General features: G+C 36.7%; 1 protein-coding gene across 4 annotated transcripts in view; it reads left to right on the forward strand.

Moving 5' to 3' along the window:
• The first annotated feature begins 1,289 nt into the window (after positions 1-1,289).
• The window catches only part of LOC145092871 (cysteine-rich receptor-like protein kinase 2), a 31,482-nt gene continuing 9,268 nt past the window's right edge, over positions 1,290-23,503 (forward strand). For all 4 annotated transcript variants that reach the window (XM_079030860.1, XM_079030862.1, XM_079030861.1 and 1 more), the window contains exons 1-4: positions 1,290-1,772; positions 19,462-19,877; positions 20,273-20,392; positions 20,487-20,602. In XM_079030860.1, coding sequence (XP_078886986.1) covers positions 1,366-1,772; positions 19,462-19,877; positions 20,273-20,392; positions 20,487-20,602 — 1,059 coding nt within the window. In that variant the 5' untranslated portion in view covers positions 1,290-1,365. The remainder of the gene's footprint in view (positions 1,773-19,461; positions 19,878-20,272; positions 20,393-20,486; positions 20,603-23,503) is intronic.

Raw genomic sequence — 23,503 nt, forward strand, 5'->3', positions numbered from 1 at the left:
TTTCTTCTCGTTTCCACCCATTTCCTTTCCTTTCTCTCATTAAGTTGAACTTAGGAACGGGGTGTAAAAGTGAATACGATGTGATTGAAGCTTCGATTTTGGGATCAACGCATTGAAGTCGATAGTCGATGTTGAGTTTTTATTTTGATTTCGAAGGGTGAACGTTGGGATTTGATTCGATCTAATGACAATCGTTTTGGAGTTGAAATAGACTTTGAATGTTGATGGTTTTATATCAATTCGTTAAATGTGAAGGCTTGGATTGATTTAAATTTTGGAGTCGATAATCGAAGGAGTGGGTTGATCATAGAACGGAGACTTGAGATGAAAAAGGAAGAGTTGGAATATGTATCGAAAGCTTGGGTATCAAAGTCGATGGTTAATGGATTGATGTGAAATTGAAGGATTGTTGATTTTCGATTCGTTGTTGATGGTCGATGCTTCGTTAACGAGGGTTCTTGAGATTAAAAGCGAAGGGTTGAAGGGTTGATTAAAAGGGAAGGGTTGATGGTTTTATATGATGTTTGTTACATGTTTTAGGTACTATGTGACCAAAAAGTTTCATTTAATTTGCTTTGCAGTCTGATAATCTACGAAATATACCCTTGAAGATGTTTACTATGGAAACCACATCAGAAAATCCCACACCACAAGCTATGCAGTCAAACTAAATGATCTACGTGGAGTAATGAGGACAAAATCCAAGAAATAACAACTTACTTGTGCTTATTTGTTTTTATATCATCCCATTTCTTCTATTACATCATCGTACGTTTCTACCAAATTATAGCAACGTATCAACAATTTCCACTGCTACAGTTTATTAGAAAAAAAAAAAAAAAAAAAAATTGTGCATGGTCTCATCACCGGTTATTATTATTATTCACCTTAAAAATGTTGAACACTCTAGCATTCAAACTTTGGTCCACTTCAATTTAAAATGTTTCATTAAAATGCTTACCATTATTAAACCATCTTCACGATGGTTTGACCATTATATATTATTATATACTATTGACTCTCTATTAAATAATGTTTTCATTTTCTGCGTTTAGTTATCAACCTCACATGCTACAGTTGACATTTTTCATGTACATGTGTGGGTGTCTAGGTCAATGCATACATTAAAATGATGGAAATTTCATCTCGGATGATGGAGAATCCAGTATGATGAAACACGTGGTGGCCCTTTTGTCATTTAATGTAGTTTGGATATCTATTCTTTAAATCGTCAACTCAAATTTATTCATCGAACGTTGAATATCCCTGTAGTGCTCTCTTTTCTTTTATAAATTATTTTGTTCATCAAAGAGATATACTCCTCTCCTCTCTTCTTTCCTTTTAATTTGTTCTTATGTGAACATCATGTCAACAGGTTACCAGTTTTCTCGGTTGCTAGCAGCCATGGTGGTCGTTCTATGGATGATTGTGAAGCCAGGCAGTGCACAATCAAACGATAGCAGTAGTAGCACTGTTGACATGCCGATTAGATCATTTTGTGGCCCTGTTGATGTCATGTCTCCTACAGTATTCTTCACTAATCTCAACTCCACATTTGCTTCACTTAGAAAAGAGTTATCCAGGAAAGGTGTCTATTTTGCAAGAAGCAACAACTTAGGAAATGCAGATTCAGTCTATGGTACTACCCAATGCAGGCGATACCTCTCAACAGCCAAGTGTATGTCTTGCTTCGATGTGGGGGTTTCTATATTGACTGCACGTTGCACTACCCAAAATCGTGCTTATGTTATTCTTGATGACTGTTTCATCAGGTGAGTTCTTAATTATTATGCTTTATCAATCTGACACTTTCGATCTTACTACTTGAACAACGCTAAGTTTTGTTTTCAACCTAATATTAGCCGATTATCAAAAGGAAACAGGCTTGAGAATTGATATTTAATGAAAATCTGGTGGTGTTTCTTAGGAATAATTCTAAATATGATGAATGCTCCCAAACCATACACACAAATTCCTGAAGATTTTTGATGGCTATATGAACACAATTGGTGTCGGTAGGCTAATGTATAGGCACTTTGATAGTCTTCTATCTGATTATGCTTACACATACAAAAGGGTGAATGTAACCCTGAGATGCATCTGCTGATCTAATATCCAAGATGTCATTCGTTTATATGGAAATGGGATTAAGACCATCAGAATAATAATTTTCATTTCTGAGGCAAATATAATATATTTTGGTTCAACTTTTGCCCCTTTCTGTAGTTAATTAACATTTTACTCCCTTATTACAAATTTAACTACTTTGTAGACTCCGTCAAATAAAAATAAAAATTAATTTTACATAATATATCACTACGAAGTGTTGGATTAATCGGATTTATGAGTGCAGGGGCATTTTAGGAAAATTATATATTTAAGTTTTGTTTCATTGATTTAGAGTTTGAGTAGGATAGTATCTTAATTAGTATAAATATAGGACAGGATGTGTCTTTTCTTAATTGTATTCAGAAATTAGTTTAGCTTATTAATAAAGCTTTGACAGCAAGTAACTTCCGTTGTTTGATTACCTTTAGTCTTACACTTGGTATCAGAGCCTAGGGCTCGTGAAGACGTAAGGCAGCCGGTTTGAGAGTCGGTTTCAAGAAGAGTGTACCCCTTTGCTGTGGGGCAGACGCAGCCGTAACCGAGTTCGATTTAAAGGGGTGTGGATTGTTTTTGAGCACGAGTTGAAGCATCTCAACAGCAACCCCAATTTTTCTTGATAGGGTTTGTTCTAAGGTAAAGATAGACTAACCGGAGGCGCGGAATAAAACGGACGGGAAGACGTCAAAGTGGGTGACTTTGATTCGGTTCGTTTTGCAGGTTACAGAAGATGGTAAAGATGGTTGTGACCTTGTCTTGTTGTTCAGTGGAAAAGTGCTCTCGGAACAAGTTCGATTAGGTCGGGGTTGTCAAAAAAGAGAATAAGTTCTTGATCGGTTTGTTCGTGATAAAGGGATACCGACGTAGGTGCGTGAAAAGCGGGCAGGAAGGATTCGTCAAAGCAAGTGGCTTTGGATTCAGTTCGTTTGGCATGATTGAAAGAAAACGGTGAAACGGGTAGCTTTGTTTTCTTCGTCGGTGGAGTTGCCTCTTTGAAGAACGGTAATCGGAACAAAGGAAGAGAATTGAAAAAACAACACGGTGTGAACATTATGACGGTGAAGTTCAAATCGGATGGCTTTGGATCTGGCCGGGGAGAGGTCATGAATCCAAGAAAAGTCTAGATAGTAATGAACGTGTCCAACGGGATGTCATGGTATATGTTACATGTGTTGTCAACAATCAAAGAGAATGAGAGAAGACTTTGGTTGTGACCGTGGTGGTGGCCCGGTGTCTGGGAAAGGTCGATAATCGAGATGGTTCAAAAAGGTGATTAAACGTTGTAGTGAACGAGTGGTATGACCAATCCGATTAAGGGGGTGATTGTTGGATTAATCAAATTTATGAGTGTAGAGGCATTTTAGGAAAATTATATATTTAAGTTTTGTTTCATTGATTTAGAGTTTGAGTAGGATAGTATCTTAATTAGTATAAATATAGGACGTGTCTTTTCTTAATTGTATTCAGAAATTAGTTTAGCTTATTAATAAAGCTTTGACAGCAAGTAACTTCCGTTGTTTGATTACCTTTAGTCTTACACGAAGATCTTAAGGCTCTAAATTATCTTGAATATGATTTTTTTAACTGTTGTCCATCTTTATAATATTAAAAACAACAAGAAAGGGTATGCACAATGGATAAATGCAATTCGTAAGAAGGGAAAAAATAAAACACCTATCCGAAGAACCTAAAGATAAACAAAAACATTCGGGAAAATTAACATGGAGTACTATAGTCTAGCTAAAAGCTCAAACTAAGCTAGCAAGCCTCAAACCCAACATAGAAAAAATAACTCAAATTACATTAGTGACATGAAATCGCGCAGCCAAAGTTACAAAACCACCAAACTAATGAAACCAAACCCACATGTCCATAGAAACTATGAAAACTCCGTAGGAATAATCCAAATTAATCTTTATAAGGAAAGTAGTAGTTTTAATTACTTTAGAAATCTTTTGCTTGTTTCCTAAGTTTTGCTTGTTGATCAAGTGTAGGAGTCTTAATGTTGTCCTATAAGAAGATGTAATGTTTTTAGTTTTTTAATAAGAGAGCTTAACAATTAAGCAACTAAAACCTTTCATCCTTATTTTCGATTTTTCCTTCTTTGTTCTATACTAGCTTCGGTTCTATGCAAGTTGTTTATCAAGTGTAAACCCTAAATTTGGTATCATAGCGAATTTGGTGGGTAATGTCTAACAAGGAAGTATCTCTTAACCTCCTGATGTTGTCAAGGACCAACCACGTAGCATGGTCGATAAAGATGAAGATTTACATGGAAACTCAACAGGTGTGGGGATGCCATTGAATCGAAGAACCCACAAAATATGCTAGGTGTGAAGAAAGAAAAGATGGAAATGGCTGCCATCTACCAAGCAATCACGAAAGAAAATATGTTGACGATAGCAGAGAAGCAATGAGAAAAAGAAGCTCGGGAGACACTCAGAATGATGTACTCGGGTGCAGATCGACTCAAAACAGCCAAAGTTCAAACTGTAAATGCCGAATTTGAGATGTTGAGCATGGAATTAGAGGTTGTGGATGATTTTTTTGTGAAGACTGGAGGTATCGTGAACAACATTTGTGTTCTTGGCGAAACAATGGAAGAATCGTATGTTATACAAAATATGTTACAAGTTGTACCCTCCAAATTCATTCAACTTGCATCTACAAATGAAAAACTTGGTGATCTCAATAGTGTTACCTTTGAAGAAGTTGTTGGAAGGCTTAAAGCTCATGAAATTCAAATCAAGGTTCATCAAGAACCTGTGGAGAAAAAGTTGTTACTTACTCATGAAGAATTGTCAGAACGAGTGAAAAAGAAAAGCAATAAATTTCAATCGAAGTAGTGATACAATAATAATAGTTGTGGTGGAAAAGGATGATGAAGAGGATGGGGAAAAGGTGGTTACAACAAATCTAACAGAGGACGAGGTGGTGGTAACCAACAAAACAAAGGTAACAATAACTCCTCTCAAACTCATGACATGTCGAAAGTTTAATGCTACAATTGTCAAGAGTTTTTATTACACTACTGAATGTAAAAACCCTCATCAAGAATGGAACCATAGAGCTAATCTAACTAAAGATCAAAACGATCTTGAGCCCGCTTGCAGCCCAAGTTAACGATGAAGTTTATCTGATTGAAAAAAAATATTAAATCCCAAACTAAGATCCAAAGAACATATTCCAACCCAATCAAAGGTTTTGTGTCTTGTTGAGAAAGGAACCATAGAGCTTGAATTCTTCACTTCTTCTTCGATTAGCCTTTCAAGCTCCAAACGTCATTCATTAGTATCAAAGTTTTCACCTTTTTGTTCTTCCTAATCATTCTCTAATATATTATCTACAATGTCCATAAAGAACACTTCATCTTTGTGTACCCTATGTTCAACTATTTTCTTCTAACACTTCCTCATTATCTAAATTTTTTAAAAACATCTTATTGTCACAAACCTTGCCAAACTTCATCACTTTGACGATTCTAAATGTCATCTTTTTGGATCCCACTCTTAATGTTTGCCTTGACTCATTAATATCAACTAAAGCTCTTGTGGTTCTTAAGAAAGGTCTCCCGAGAATGATCTGAGTGTTGTCATTTTCGTCGATATCATGGACAACAAAATCAAATATGAATACAAACTTTTCCATTTTCACGAGCAAGTCCTATATGATTACTTTGGGATAACTAACAGAGCGATTAGCCATGTGAATCTTGAATTCAATTATGGGAGATCGAGCTTCTTTAGAATGATGACGCCATTAAATAGATAGTAGCTCCAGAAACAGCTAGTGCATTCGTTTTAATAGAATTTTCGAACTCACAAGGCAGTGTAAGGTTGCATGGATCTCTCATTTTTGTAGGAATTTTTCGCATCACCATTGCTAAACATTGTTCATTCAAAACCACACTTGAGGCTTTCTACAAATTATTTCAATTCGTGATGAGATCGTTGAGAATATTTTCATATTTTTTTCATTTGAGCTAATGGTTTTATGAAAGGTATATGTATTGAAAGTTATAGGATCTGCTCCATGAACTTCTTCTTCCCTTGCTCGAAATGATTTTGCTTTTCCCTTCTCCTTAAAAGTCCGTGGCGCGGTTTATCCCAAGTCGGGACGTGGTTTCTGCGTAGCTATATTATCTTTATGGGATTTTTCGACCATTTCATTGGGTTGACTGAATTTTGATGGTTCTTTAGAGTCTTTAAGAGTCTGAGGTTGGAATGTAGCACTGGTGGTTACTACATTTACTTGTTCTTGTTAGCTTTCTGTAGAATTATTCGGTAATATTTTTGATATACTTTGTAGTAATAGTTGACAGAGTTAACCGACTTATCTTTCGACGTTTACAACTGAAGCTCATTGAATCCTTATAGTGGCATTGTTCTCTTTGTGAAGCTTCGCGGATGCCTCCACAAATCGAATGAAGGGAGTTTCAAGATCTGAATTCTTTTCTTTGTTTTATTTTTCACATTTTTTTCTTTTCGCCAATGTTGTTTTTATTTTCCGACAAGTAGCACACTCAAGCTTTCTTCTTCTTATTCTAGTTTAAATCATTATCCTTCATAAGAATGGGACAACTATAATCCTCATGACCGTCTTTCATACATGAATCGTAACATCGATCTTTTCCATACTAAACCTAGCTAGTCCAACTCCTTCAATCTTTTTATTCTCTTAACTACCTCCTTGAAAGAAGTTACATCTAATGTTTTCAAGCTGCTTGTTGACAACATTAGGTGCGAGTAAGAAAAGGTATAACCCAAGGTTACTAATAACGGATTTACATAAGATAAGACAACCACCGATTGAGAGATTTTATCTTCCCAATTAGATAGCTTCTTGTTGAAATTGTCAATTAACAGAATGCAATTAGATTTTATAGACATGGTAGCTCCGATAAGATTAGGTTTGTGAGTGTAAACTTGACTTGGGAGACTTGGGTGTGAACCTGACACCAGTAGCTGCACCTCCATCTATGTTGACAATAAGAACTCAAATGACAGCTTCTTCATTTCACATGATGAACACATTAAACGGTAATAGTAGTTACGGTAGACTAGCTTAACTATAAATAAGAGCTCTAACTTCAGTTGTAAAGCACCACAAAACAGAGATTGTAGTGTGTAATACTTAGAGTGAGTATTAGAGGGTTTTTTCTTTTTCTTGTAATATTAAGCGTGTAAGCTCTTCTCTTTTGTTCTAGTTCGGAATAAAAGTGTGTTTTAACCCCAACAAGTGGTATCAGAGCTTGGTTAAGCTCCGGGGGAGCATTCTCTATTTTTTGGTCGAAATTTTTTTGTCTCAAAAACAATTTCGGAGTACATTGCTGGAAAGGACTCGTTCCGAGGATTCCGAAAATATTTTTTTTTTGAATTTTTTTGACCACCGGAAGGCGTCCAAATCACCGGTCAAAGTTGGTCAAACCTGCCGGAAAAGTCGCTGGAAAAACCAGTTCGCCGAAGGTTCTGCCGGAGAAGAAGAGTGACGTCATCAGGTACTGTAGCAGCACTGTAGTAGTGACGTCAGCAGTGACCAAAGTTTAGAAAAATTGCAAATTGGCCCCTGTTCTTCCGAAAAGTGTAATTTAGCCCCTATCTTTCAGAAAAAATTGCAATTTTGGTCCCGTTTTTCAAAAAAATTTCAGTTTAGCCCCTGTTTCACTTCTGTAAAAGTTCTATTTGCCCCTTGAACTTCTGAAAAGTTTATATTGGTCCCGTACTTCAAAAAAAATTATAGTCGTGTATGCCAAAGTATATGCCAAGAATGACTACACTAACCACGTCATCTTCTCAAGCCGAAGTTGAAAGTACTCAAAGGATCGGGAAACACGGTAGTGTTATGTTATAGTATCCAATGCTCACGAAGATGAACTATGCAATGCGGGCCATAAAAATGCGAGTGAATTTACAAGCACAAGGAGTATGGGATGTAATTAAAAATGCAGAAATGGATGAACGTAAAGATCGGATAGCTCTTGTGTCTATTTATCAAGCAATTCCAGAGGACGTATGTAACGCCCGTAGATCAGGGCTAATCAATTTAGAGACGATGAGAGTTAAAAATGAATTTTTAATAGAAGATTATTTAGGATGAGTAATCTTAACTAAGTTGTAGTATATGTTACAAGGATTCCATACATATATAGAACGCCAAAATCTGACTTCGTATGAGGAAGTTATGATTTTCTGAAGTTTCGACTTAGCGGTATGCAGCCTAAAATACTCGATTTGAGACCGAGCGGTTTTTAGCTGAAACAATATAAATGAGAATCGAAGATCTAATTAATTGTAGTAAAACGATGAAAAGTTAGGCGAGAACGAACGTCAAACGAAGAAGTTATGAATTTATAACGAAGTTTTTCTGTCCCGGCCTACTAAAAATAATGTCAAAATTAGCCAACGGAGTCTAAACGAAAGTTGTAGAGCGTAGTCTCACCTACGCATGGATATAAAGAACGTCGAAAACGGAGTTCGTATGAAGAAGATATGAATTTCTGAAGTTTATTAAATAATTAATATTTAAAATTAATTATAAAATCCGGTATTATCCGAAGGGGAGTCATCGGACTCATCCGAAGTACGCCCAGCGTATAGTGAAGCGTGACGTCCCTCGCACTCGAGTTCTTCGGATGACGCATGCCATGACGATTCGGACGCGTATGCCCCGCGTACTCCGAGGCTCCAGCCTCCTATAAATAGGATGCGAGGGCAGCCGACTCCTTTGCTCTTTTTCTCTCTTCTCTCTCTCGTTTTGCATCGTTTTGCGTGCCAGAAGTACCCCAAAGCCCCGGTATCATTCCCGAGCCCCGAAGCAAGTCCCGAGGTCCTGAAGATCCCGAGAAGTAAGATTCCCGAGCCAAAGCTCTGCCCGCGAGAAGTTCGATTTTTGTGGAGATCTTCCAGATCTACCGAAGAATACCATTATTATAAGCCGTAGTGTTGTCCGATCATCTTCTGATCAGGTGAGTGTATAGTCACTTTCATCTTACACATAGATATGAAGTATTTTATAAAATACGTGCTATGTGTACATATATTGTTGTTTATATGTGTGAGTGTGTGGTTACTTTCTTCTAACGCATAAATACAAAGTATTTTACACGAAATACGTGTTATGTGTATATTTTGTTGTTATATGTGTGAATTTATATTCACTTTCTTCTACCGCATAGATATGAAGTATTTGCTATGAAGTACGTGCTAGGTGTTTATACATTGTTTGTTTACTTGAGATAGATGTTGAAATGATGATTCATACATGTTTTAAAAGATTTAAACTATATATGTGTTTGCATCTACAAATATGTTGGGTAGAACATGGGTAGATGAAATAGTTGATGTGAGACGAAATAATAGGTATTTTTGAACTCTATATGTTCACTTGGTGTTTGAACTCAATGTGTTCATTAGGTATTTTTGAACTCTATGTGTTCACTAGGTGTTTTGAACTCAATGTGTTCATTAGGTATTTTGAACTATATGTGTTCACTTGGTGTCCTTGAAATCAATGTGTTCATTAGGTATTTTGAACTATATGTGTTCATTAAGTATTTTAGAACTCAATGTGTTCATTAGGTATTTTTGAACTCTACGTGTTCACTTGGTGCTTGAACTCAATGTGTTCATTAGTTATTTCCGAACTGTATGTGTTCACTTGGTATTTTTGGACTCAATGTGTTCATTAAGTATTTTTGAACTAGATGTGTTCACTTGGTGTTGTTGAACTGAGTGTGTTCACTAAGTGTTTTAGAACTAGGTATTCACCAGATGTTTTGAATTAATTGTTCACTAGAAGTGTTAGAACTAGGTGTTTGTTAAGTATGTTGAACTAAGTGTTTACCAATCGTAATTTGTGGACCTTGGCAGTGGTGGACTTTGTGTCAATTCCTTAGGTCAATCCTTAGGAATAAATGGATAAAGGATAGTTGATTCTTAGGGTAAATCCTTAAGAAATAAAGGAGATAATGGGAATGGGTATTTGGGTTGATTGTTTGATAATTGAATATAATAAATGTATTATTGTGGGTTGAAAACCCTATATGCTCACCAGGCTCCCAAGCCTGACCCACTCAGTTTTCTTTGTATTACAGGTAATGACACAAGAGTATAAGTTGGTGGACCTGACGAGAGGTTTTGGATTATAGATCAGTAGTTATAAATAACTGTTGTAAGGTCTATTTTATATTGTTTATGCTTTTGGTCTATATCGGAACATGACATCCCGAGGTTTTATTATTTAATGAAAATACATTCTCTTTGAGAAATGTTTTGATAAATGGTTATCATATTTTATTTTGGGAACAAATTTCGCAACCGTTTTCTTTAAACGATCACTCTGAATTATAAAACAAAGCATAAACGAATCGGTTTTTTCTGGCCGTGAAATTGGGGATGTCACAGTTGGTATCAGAGCATTAGACTTAAACTTAGAATGCTAAGTAATGATTGTGAGGAGTGTGTCTAAAATATGTTAAGTAGTACACCTAAATTGACACAAGCACTAGTTTATTTTAGGAATGATGCCTAAAAAGCTTTTATGTGCTAAATGTTTTGTGTGATAGCTATATTGATGCTATTATTTGTTCGGATCTATGGTCTGTTGCCGACCAGATCTGGAAACCTTATGTGTGTAGGATTCTAAGCGTATGTCTACGATATTATAACTAGCATGTAAACGTTTCGGAATGATAAGGAGTTTTATACGTTTATCGTAATTAAAGCTTTCTTATCTTAAAATTCTTGCTTGGTACACCGAATGTCTGCTTGGATGTACAAGAGGTCATGGTGAAGACTCGTAGATAAATTGAGTAAATGGAGGAAATGAAGAAGGCTTATGATAGTGGATGACACCTATCAGAAGATATCGTAAGAGTGGTATCTTGCCTTTAGAGTATGTCTTATGAAATAAAAGTACGTTTAGAGGAGTACGGTACATCTAAAGTACACCTTCGATTAGTAGGATGATGGAACGATTGGTGAAATTCTTGAAGTTGTCTCATCGTCTGGTATTTCCATCACCAATCGAGTTGAAGTAGAGTTGATGATTGAAGATTGAGCAATGAAGAAGTCTTAGTAGAGTCTAGGGAAATTTATTATGACTACTTGGACACATTCGTATGTGTTAAATTGTTTTGTGATTTTCTTGTATGGTGACTTGGTCGACTGCGGGACAATACTTGGGACGAGTATGAGTATGTGTGAAAGGTAGTAGATGCATATACTACCGGAAGTGCAGGACTCGCACTTGGATCAGGGAAAGTCACAAGGTTACCAAGAAGCTAGTGATTGATTCCATTTTATTCTGGTATGTCATTACCATTGTTTCGGTAATGACTAGTAAGATGGTTCTTGTTCCGACCCTAGTGGTCATATCTAAATTTGAGTTCGACTACGAGGAGTATGTTACGTGGTCTAGAGGACCAAGTTAGATGTAACATTTGACTTAAGTCAGAAGGTTGAAGTTAATACGATTGATAGTGTCGCACTCGTTGTTCAAAGAAGTTTGTAGGTAGAAATGCTACATGCTGAAAATGTGATTATATCACATTAGAATATGAAGGAAGGTATATTCCATTTTGGAATTTAACTCTAAGAGACCTGAGTCTAAGCATTGCATCATTCGATGAGAGGTCAGTAGAGCACGACCCATCGTTTTGTTACAATAGATAAATGAATGTATTTATCCTAAGAAGAAGAAGGAGTCCACAATAAGGATTTATTTTGTAACTTGAAGCTTACGATTTAAAGTCCAACATAGTAAGAAGAGCAGATGCAGGATTGAGCATCAAGGTTATTACTTAGGATGGCGAGATAACTTATGGAGTCAGTATATGAATCCTATTTCGTTGATGATTCCGGGACGTAATCATCCTAAGGGGGAGATAATTGTAACGCCCGTAGATCAGGGCCAGTCAATTTAGAGACGATAAGCGTCAAAAATGACTTTTTAATAGAAGATTATTTAGGATGAAAAATCTTAACTAAGTTGTAGTATATGTTACAAGGATTCCATACATATATAGAACGCCAAAATCTGACTTCGTATGAGGAAGTTATGATTTTCTGAAGTTTCGACTTAGCGGTATGCAACCTGAAATACTCGATTTGAGACCGAGCGGTTTTTAGCCGAAACAATATAAATGAGAATCGAAGATCTCATTAATTGTAGTAAAACGATGAAAAGTTAGGCGAGAACGGACGTCAAACGAAGAAGTTATGAATTTATAACGAAGTTTTTCTGTCCCGGCCTACTAAAAATAATTAATAAAAATAATGTCAAAATTAGTCGACGGAGTCTAAACGAAAGTTGTAGAGCGTAGTCTCACCTACGCGTGGATATAAAAAACGTCGAAAACGGAGTTCGTATGAAGAAGATATGAATTTCCAAAGTTTATTAAAAAATTAATATTTAAAATTAATTATAAAATCCGGTATTCTCCGAAGGGGAGTCATCGGACTCATCCGAAGTACGCCCAGCGTAGAGCGAAGCGTGACGTCCCTCGCACTCGAGTTCTTCGGATGACGCATGCCATGACGATTCGGACGCGTACGCCCCGCGTACTGCTGTACGCCCAGCGTACTCCGAGGCTCCAGCCTCCTATAAATAGCATGTGAGGGCAGCCGGCTCCTTTGCTCTTTTTCTCTCTTCTCTCTCCCGTTTTGCATCGTTTTGCGTGCTAGAAGTACCCCGAAGCCCCGGTATCATTCCCAAGCCCCGAAGCAAGTCCCGAGGTCCTGAAGATCCCGAGAAGTAAGATTCCCGAGCCGAAGCTTTGCCCGCGAGAAGTTCGATTTTTGCGGAGATCTTCCAGATCTACCGAAGAATACTACTATTATAAGTCGTAGTGCTGTCCGATCAACTTCTGATCAGGTGAGTGTATAGTCACTTTCATCTTACACATAGATATGAAGTATTTTATAAAATACGTGCTATGTGTACATATATTGTTTTTTATATGTGTGAGAGTGTGGTTACTTTCTTCTAACGCATAAATACAAAGTATTTTATACGAAATACGTGTTATGTGTATATTTTGTTGTTATATGTGTGAATTTATATTCACTTTCTTCTACCGCATAGATATGAAGTATTTGCTATGAAGTACGTACTAGGTGTTTATACATTGTTTGTTTACTTGAGATAGATGTTGAAATGATGTTTCATACATGTTTTAAAAGATTTAAACTATATATGTGTTTGCATCTACAAATATGTTGGGTAGAACATGGGTAGATGAAATAGTTGATGTGAGACGAAATAATAGGTATTTTTGAACTCTATGTGTTCACTTGGTGTTTGAACTCAATGTGTTCATTAGGTATTTTTGAACTCTATGTGTTCACTAGGTGTTTTTAACTCAATGTGTTAATTAGATATTTTGAACTATATGTGTTCACTTGGTGTCCTTGAACTCAATGTGTTCATTAGGTATTTTGAGCTATATGTGTTCATTAAGTATTTTAGAACTCAATGTGTTCATTAGGTATTTTTGAACTCTACGTGTTCACTTGGTGTTTGAACTCAATGTGTTCATTAGTTATTTCCGCACTCTATGTGTTCACTTGGTATTTTTGGACTCAATGTGTTCATTAAGTATTTTTGAACTAGATGTGTTCACTTGGTGTTGTTGAACTGAGTGTGTTCACTAAGTGTTTTAGAACTAAGTATTCACCAGATGTTTTGAATTAATTGTTCACTAGGAGTGTTAGAACTAGGTGTTTGTTAAGTATGTTGAACTAAGCGTTTACCACTCGTAATTTGTGGACCTTGGCAGTGGTGGACTTTGTGTCAATTCCTTAGGTCAATCCTTAGGAATAAATGGATAAATGATAGTTGATTCTTAGGGTAAATCCTTAAGAAATAAAGGAGATAATGGGAATGGGTATTTGGGTTGATTGTTTGATAATTGAATATAATAAATGTATTATTGTGGGTTGAAAACCCTATATGCTCACCAGGCTCCCAAGCCTGACCCACTCAGTTTTCTTTGCATTACAGGTAATGACACAAGAGTATAAGTTGGTGGACCTGAGGAGAGGTCTTTTCTGGCCGTGAAATTGGGGATGTCACAACGTACTTCTGATGTTAGTTGAGAAGGAAACGGCTAAAGAAGCATGGGAAACGCTTAAGATGATGTACATGGGAGCCGATCAGGTCAAGGAGGCTAAAGCTCAAACCTTGAGAAGTAACCTTGAGGTGATCTGGATGAAGGACAGTGCATCAGTAGATGATTTTTCCATGAGATTGAATACTTTCGTAACCGATATTCGATATCTAGGTGAAAAGATTGAAGAAATTACGGTTGTGAAGAAGTTTCTGCAAGTCGTACCGATACGATTTATACAAATCGTAACATCTATCGAGCAATTCGGAGATTTGAAGAATATCACAGTGGAAGAAGTTGTGGGTCATCTTAAGACCCATGAAGAGAGACTTCGAAGCTATGGAGAAAAAGAAGGAGGACCTTCTCTATTGCTTACACATGCCGAGTGGGCATCTCGTTCGAAGCAAAATGACGAGAGAAACTCGTCAAACACTTCAAGAGGACGAGGAGGACATGGTAACCGAGGCCAGGGATGAGGCCGAGGTCGTGGATGTGGCCAAGGAGGTGGTCGCGAGTACAATAAAAATCGGAATGACCATAATCCTTCTCGAAAGGATAAAAGTAAAATCAAATGTTTTACTTGTGAACAATTTGGTAATTATGCTTCGAAGTGTCCAAACAAGAATCGAGGTGAGGAGGCGAACCTCACTAAAGCCAATGAAGAAGATCCTATTTTGATGATGGCAGTCGCACAAGAATATGCACACAAAAAGGTGTCTCTAAGAGAGAAGATTTGTGTTAATCTTCTTGCATCAGGAGAAAGTCGAGTCGAGTCTGAGGTATGGTATCTCGACAACAGTGCTAGCAATCACATGACTGGAGACCGCTCAAAGTTTCGCAAACTAGATGAGCACGTTACGGGTCACATGAAATTTGGTGATGGTTCGACCGTCGCTATTTTGGGAAAAGGGTCGATTTTATTCGATTGCAAAAATGGTAACCAAAGACTCCTTAATGAGGTATATTTCATTCCAAGTCTAAAAAACAATATTATTAGTCTTGGAAAAATGACGGAGGAAGGGAGTCGGGTCATAATGGATGGGTCGGATCTGACATTGTTTGACAGAAACAAAACTATACTTTTGAGAGTTAAACGATCCCCAAACCGGTTATATAAAACTCCTTTAAGGACCGGTAGACCGACTTGTTTTTTAGCAACAAAAGACGAACCAACTTGGATATGGCATTCTAGACTCGGTCATGTTAACTTCCTCGCCTTAAAGAAGTTGTCCGAAAAGAATATGGCAATCGGAGTCCCAAAGATTGTGCACCCAAACCAAGTATGTGAAGGGTGCGTTCTTTCCAAACAAACCCGAATTCCTTTCCCGGATCATGTAGTTTTTCGGGCTAAAAAACCTCTACAACTTGTTCATGCAGACTTATGTGGTCCGATCACACCTACGTCTGTTGGAGGGAGTAAATATTTTCTCCTTTTAGTAGATGATTTTAGCCGGTGGATGTGGGTTTACATGCTATCGGAGAAGTCTCAAGCCTTGAGGGCTTTCAAACGGTTCAAGTTGATGGTTGAAAAGAATTTGGGTTATCAAATAAAGACACTTCGAACGGACCGAGGGCGAGAATTCTAATTCTCATTATTTTGTGAAGAAAATGGTATTCAAAGGCATCTTACGACACCAAATTCGACTCAACAGAACGGAGTTGTAGAAAGGCGAAATCGGACCGTTATGGACATGGCAAGAAGTCTGCTCAAAGGTAGAAATGTTCTGGGAGAGTTTTGGGGAGAAGCAGTTAGTCATGCAGTTTATCTTCTCAACCGCCTGCCAACAAAAGCACATCCCGACAAGACGCCTTATGAAACATTGTTTGGCAAAAAGCCCAACCTTGAACATCTAAAAGTTTTTGATTGTCTTGCTTTTTCTAAACTTGTAGGTGGTCACTTGAAGAAGCTTGATGATCGAAGTAAAAAGATGGTGTATTTAGGTGTGGAAGATGGAACTAAAGGCAACCGCTTGTTCGATCCGCAAGACCAAATGTTTCGAATTAGTCGTGATGTTGTTTTTGACGAAAAAGAAGAATGGAATTGGTACAAAAACAAACAAGAAGAGATGGAGACTCCTAAGATCTTTACCATAATTGAACCACAACCCCAAATACACCTCGAAACACCTCAAAATAACCCCGAAATCAACCAGGAACAACCAAACAGTCCAGGAATCGATGCTATCCAAGTTGAACAACCATATGCTGAATTTGACAAGCCTGAACCAGCTCCACAAACTCCTGTCTCAGCCTTGTTTTCTTCTACCTCGCCCCATATGGAAATCCCTTTTAGTGAGATTGGGCCAAGGGGATTGCGTCCATTAACCAAAATTTATTCTGAAACCGAAAATGTATTCCTTGAACCCGGAGAACTGTTGATGATTGCAGCGGATCAACCCTTGAATTTTAAAGAGGCGGTAACCTCTAAGGCATGGCAGGAGGCTATGCAAACAGAGTTGGATGCAATCGAGAAGAATAAGACATGGAAACTTACCGATTTTCCACCCAGACACAAAGTAATCGGTTTGAAATGGTTGTTCAAAGTGAAGAAAGACAACTTGGGAAAAGTGGTGAAGCATAAAGCTCGACTTGTAGCAAAAGGATTTGTACAAAAGGAAGGAGTCGACTTTGATGAAGTTTTTGCACCGGTAGCATGACTTAACACCGTAAGGCTCATTATTGCCTTTGCAGCTCAACATGGGTAGGTTGTCCACCATCTCGATGTCAAGTCGGCTTTTCTCAATGGAGATCTCAAAGAGGAGGTTTATGTCACCCAACCAGAAGGATATGTTGATAAATCAAACAGTCACAAGGTGTTCAAGCTTAAAAAGACTTGGTTTTACAAAAAGTTCACAAGACCCAGTTGTTTACAAAAGGAGCTCAAAAGACAAAATTCTTATTGTTGGTGTCTATGTTGATGACTTGATCATTATCGGGTCGAACACTAACGATGTTGTCGAATTCAAAGAACAAATGAAGAAAGAATTCGAAATTAGTGATTTGGGATTACTTTCTTACTACCTTGGAATCAACTATGGAAGAGGTCGTGAAATTGAAGATTTGGTTGGTTTTACAGATATTGATCTTGGAGGTGACCCTGTTGATAGCAAGAGCACAAGTGGAATGAGTTTCTATCTAGGAAGAAATGTGATAAATTGGCAATCCCAAAAGCAAAAGACTGTTGCTTTGTCCACATGTGAAGCCGAGTTCATGGCAGCTACAACAGCAGCATGTCAAGCCATTTGGCTTGCTAATCTTGTGAAGGAGCTCACGGGACATCATATCATGCCTATCACCTTATATGTCGATAACAAGTCAGCTATCACATTGATGAAAAATCCCGTGTTTCATGGTTGAAGAAAACACATTGACATTCGTTATCACTTCATACGAGATGTGTTGAACGTGGGCAAATTATAGTGGAATATGTCAACTCGAAGGATCAACAGGCGGACATCTTTACAAAGGCTTTAGCATACGTCAAACATAGTGAAATGCGAAACATGATCGGCGTGACGAATCTCGAGCCAAGTTCGGTTTAAGGGGGAGAATGTGAGTGTAAACCTGACTTGGGAGACTTGGGTGTGAACCTGACACCAGTAGCTGCACCTCCATCTATGTTGACAATAAGCACTCAAATGACAGCTTCTTCATTTCACATGATGAACACATTAAAAGGTAATATTAGTTATGGTAGACTAGCTTAACTATAAATAAGAGCTCTAACTTCAGTTGTAGAGCACCATAAAACAGAGAGTGTAGTATGTAATACTTAGAGTGAGTATTAGAGGGTTGTTTCTTTTTCTTGTAATATTGAGCATGTAAGCTCTTCTCTTTTGCTCTAGTTCGGAATAAAAGTGTGTTTCAACCCCAACAAGGTTTACTCTTAAAAATAATTTTTGAATTTTGGTGGGCGTTGTCTGACTCTTCGCAGTCAAAATCCCTAATTTTTTTAATCACGTCGTTGTTCTTTCTGCCCAACGCTCTTGGTTTCCACGCGCTTCTTGTAACATCTTCCATGGCCGGAGTCCTCTCCAATGTGTATTGGTTCTCTTCATGAAGTTGTTCATCGATTAATTTGTTCCAGTCATTCTCTGAACCAGAAGCATCATTGCTACTAGCATCAATTTCTGATAAACATGGTGCTAGATTTTTGGATTCCCCTTTGTCCTCAATAACAATGATTTCGAATCTGACTCCGTTGACAATGACTGCGAATTTGCTTTGAATCCATTGTCCTTGGTTGGTGGAGATCACAACCCTTCATCTATCTCTATTTTTATCCCCGGGATTACAAATTTCTTCTTCCAAGACTTCACCCCAACATCTAGCAACTTTTGTCAGCCAACCACCCATCCGGGGGCATGCCTAGGATTGATAAACATGCTAGCCTTTCTTTAACATAGTACCATGGATACTATTCTTGCAAGCACGAGAACCACAATTTTCATTTCAAGTCTCCCAGATAAACCAATTCGATATCGTTAATCCACTCCATTTCTTTGAGCAGCTTTATATTTTTTAGTATATACAAAGATTTAGCAACCCCAGAAAGCGTACATTCCAATGGTAGCATCTCTTGATCTGGGGACTCTGATGCAATTTTACCCGTATTCAAACCCCTTTATGTTCGATTTAGGTCGTCATTATCTATGAGATCTTCTTCCAACTGAAGTTATCAAATGCCTTCTTAAAGTCACCTTTAAAGATAACATTTTCTTCTTTCTCCTCTTAGTCCATGGAATAACATCATTCCACTGGTCAAATAATGAATTAAGTTGTTGGGTTAACTCATTCACAATTTGAACAATTTCAAAATACAACATTACTAAATTTTACATTAATTCAACACAACAGTTGGTTGGGCATAAAAGATGTTGTTTGTCTAATGACAAATAGTTTTATTTCTTGTTAGTTTTAAAGATCTTAAACAATATTGCTTGACTAGTTTATTTGTGTTTCATCAAATGTAAAAAGTTCTCATTTATCTGGGTTTCAAATCCATTCTTATCAGCTACTTACCTAACTCATGTAATCACACTTGAGTGCTTGTTTATTAGCTTCTTTTTAGTTTAATAAATTCTGCTAATCATAAAATATTTAGAAATGTTAGTACTCTAAATGTTCCTTAATCCATATGTAATGTGTATTCTAAAATGTGGTCTAGAAACTAACATTCTAATATTCGTTTAAACCATTTGTGATCTTTGTTTTAGTGTATTATCACTCTTCATTTCTTTTTCCTTAAGGTATCAGAACTACCAAAATTACTACGATGATCCAACAGTGATAGAGGATGTAGGAGTGACTTCAGCTGGAATATGTGGTAATCAATCAACATCTGAGCCATCAACCTTCAACAAATTTATGGAGGAGTTTTTGTTAGATATTCAAGTTGCCACACCAAGAACTTCTAACTTTTATGTTGCATCTACGACAACACGCTCAAGTGGGAATGCAACATTGTACGCAATTGCACAATGCATTGAAAACACAACTCAAAATATTTGCCAAGACTGTCTGGATACAGCATATAACAATTTAGTAGATTGTCTCCCTAATACCGAAGGAAGAGCTATTAATTTGGGGTGTTTTATGAGGTATTTTGGCACACCATTTTTTAAAGATAACCAGACAATTGACATCACGTCTTTTCTACAAGAAGGTAATATTTGTATATGGATGTAAATTCTGAGATTCACCAGGAAGGACTTTTCCCTTTCTTATTTTAATTTTTTTACTTACTATTTCAGACCAATAAACTTGTTATTTTTTTAATAAAAAAACGCCATTGTTGCCTAAATATACATACACACTTGAGTTTATGATAATGGTCGAATGACTCTATTCTAGCTATTCGCATCCTTTTACCAATTCAAGTGTTAGTTTTGTGTTTTTGCAAATCTATTTGATGTTTAAACATGGAGAGCCAAGTATAATGGATTAAAATAAGCATCACCCAAAAGTTTCTTCACTACTTCACCGTTAAAATATGTTTATCCTCACATTTAGTCATGAGAATAACCTAACAAAAATAATTTCTATCATTGTATGTTGCAGAGAGTTCAAGCAGATTAGGCATGATTGTTGCAGTAACAGTCGGTGGAGGCATATTCTTTCTTATGCTTGTTTTCTCACTATGGTATCGACTACCAAAAAGATCAAAGGCAATTGAAGAAGGTGACAACTTGAATTCTATTCAAATTCATTAACTAGTATAAGAATTAGGAAATCATATCTAATTGCATGTATGTTTGCCATTTCATATAAATAGATGCTTCTGAGCTACAAGGGGCAGTAAATTTCAGCTATAAAGATATGAAACTAGCAACTGGAAATTTTAACGAAGAAAATCGAATAGGGAGAGGAGGATTCGGTGAAATGTATAAGGTAATAGTATACAATATTTTATTTAGTTTTTGAACAGCAAAATGATTTTCATTAAAAAAAACCACCTACATACCATAAATGAAAACACCAACACCACTAAAAGGAAGCTAATGAACATAGCAAAGTCTCTAAATTTGAACAAGAAGAACACAAAGATTGACAAATTAATCTAAAAAAGTACCAAGCCACTATCGTCAATACCGCCAAAACATTGGTTAGCAAAATACGTAACTTTTTTAGGGATATTAGTAATCTAACCATAATTTAATCTGTATTTGAAGAAAAAATAACCAAAAAAATTATTACTTTGGAAAATAACCACCAAGTCCAAAATTGAGGATTCCAGACTAAGAAAAAAGACAATTAAAAAAAATCGGACTGACATTCCGGGATTCTAGAAAAATATTCTGGATTTATGACTGAAATTTCGAAATATGGAAAAAGAAAAAACTCCAAAATTACAAGAAGAAGTCCGAAAACTGATTAATAATTTTGGTATTTCTAGATAAAAATTAGTTTTTACTAAAATATAACATAGATATATACAATAATATGGCTTAAAATCAATCATATCATTGAAAAACATTGACAATAAATATTTGGAAGTATACATGTGGGATATAAGTGGAGAAACTTTTTTAACAGTTAATGCAAAAAAACAAAAAAACTTCACAAATTTAAAAAACAGTCCGAGGCCTACGAGAGAAAGAGACCATTTCTCAAAGCGATTTTTTTTTCTTTAAACGCATTATAAATTATCACTTTACATTTGTTACTTTTTTTTTCGTAAGTTTTGAACCTTTTGATAATTTCATCTATTATAATAACGTATCAAAAGCTAACAGCAGATTTAACAACTTATCTAATTTTTTTGTCATGCTAGCTTTTTACATAATGCTATTTGTAACCGATAATTTGCAAACATCCGCGAAACGATATCCTACCGAGAACTCGGCGCTATTAACTTCACTATATATATATATATATATATATATATATATATATATATATATATATATATATATATATATATATATATATATATAGGTGGGTTCAATTGAGAAAAATAAAAAAAGTTGAGAATAAAGGAATCATTCTCAGCCACTCATTTTATTCAAGCATAAAAAGACACGGTGACAAACTTGTAAATATGAAAACAACTTTAAATCTCAAATACGTATCTGTAGTTCAAACCCATTCATCGTTCATCATCCAAATTTTTTCTCCAACTTTCAACAATCATAAAGATTTTTTCAATTAAATCATCATCAACATCATCCAGTTCTAATCAATCATTGGTCTTCGTCAATAATCAATACGATTCAACAGTTAACAAAAAAAATTCGTTCTTGGTTCTTTTAATTCAACCTTCAATTGTGCTTGAATACGATCAGATCTTGAACATCTATGATTAATTATACTCCCAACGTTATTAGATCAACATCATCGATAATCAACAAAAATCCACTTCATATCATTTATTCAACATCGATTATCAAATAAAACTTGAAAATTGAGGTGTTTGCGGTTTTTAAATTTCAAAACCCGAGACGACACTTTCTTTCACCCGTTCGTTCAAAAATAATATTAAAATAATCAAATGAACTTATTTTTCCCAAAACAAGTAAAAGTGAACTTGACTTATAATATGATGTGATTGACTGCTAGGGTTTGACCGAATGGAAATTTCGAGTTGTCACATCATCCCCCTATTAAAGGGAATTTCGTCCCGAAATTAGAATTTAGGTAAGGAAGTAGGTATGAATGATCGAGTCAAGAGGTGGAAACTTCCTAATCGATTGGTTCTAGCGCTCCTAAGTGAAATTGGGTCCTCGGTTGGTATCCCAACGAACCTTCACTAACGGGCGACTGCGTTGCTTCGTCCGCTTGACCTCTCGGTCGAGGGTCACTATGGTTCTAATACGAAGGCGAGGATCTCGACGAGTGGACTTACAAGAGTCGTAACGGAAAGGTATGGTTTCACGATTGAGACGCGAAGAGTAGAATGTACGTTACTGAGTTCGCGGAGTAGGTCTAGTTTACGAGGTACTGGACCGATTCTTGTAAGAATCTCGGAGGTCCTAACTATATTGGATTTAGCATTCCACGCTTTCCGAAGCGTATTAAGCCATTCCTAGAGTGAGATTTCCTAAAGAACTTGGTCTCTCCCTCGGAATCTCCAAGGTTTCCTTTTCTTGTTTAACTTCCCAGTCAAGGGCCACTCCTTGCTGGGTGAAGGTCGTATGGTTTTCTGTGATTTGCGAGGGGTTTTGGAAGAACAAAGACAATAGGTCTGTAAGACCTAGAATTTGGCGAATTTTATCGGCGTCTACGGTGCCAATCAATTCCCAACGGTTTCAGATAAATTGCGAGAGTATTGAAAAATTTCCACATCACTAATAGTGTGTCTTAGGAAATTTTGACTCTTCAATTCCAAAACTCGAGTTCAGAGAACTTTGCGAAAAGTATCTCCGAGGGGTAATGTTTCCAGGGGTTCCTTCTTACAGCGAGGGTAGATAAGTAAGTCATTATATGGAGAAATGACGAACTGATCCAAGTAAGAAAGACAGGCCCTATTCATTAAACTCATGAATACTATAGGCGTATTGGTCCTATCCGAAGGGTATCACTATGGACTCGATGTGTCCGCATTGAGTTCAGAAGGTAGTCTTTCGGACATCCTTCCCTAACACTCGAACTGGTGATATTCGGATCTCAGGTCCATTTCTGAAAGTAATTCTTTCCTTGCGTTTGCTCAACCAGTTCATCTATGCGAGGCAGAGATAACGATTTCTAATGAAAAATCTTGACGGAGTCCTCGATATCTGAGGTACATACGATGCAATCCGTCGATCTCTGGAAGAATAAGACCGGATTTCTCCAGGGTGAGAAGCCTAGTCT

The sequence above is a fragment of the Lactuca serriola genome, chromosome 3, assembly GCF_051521515.1.
Source record: "Lactuca serriola cultivar US96UC23 chromosome 3, Lser_US96UC23_V15, whole genome shotgun sequence".
NCBI classification, from domain to species: domain Eukaryota; kingdom Viridiplantae; phylum Streptophyta; class Magnoliopsida; order Asterales; family Asteraceae; genus Lactuca; species Lactuca serriola.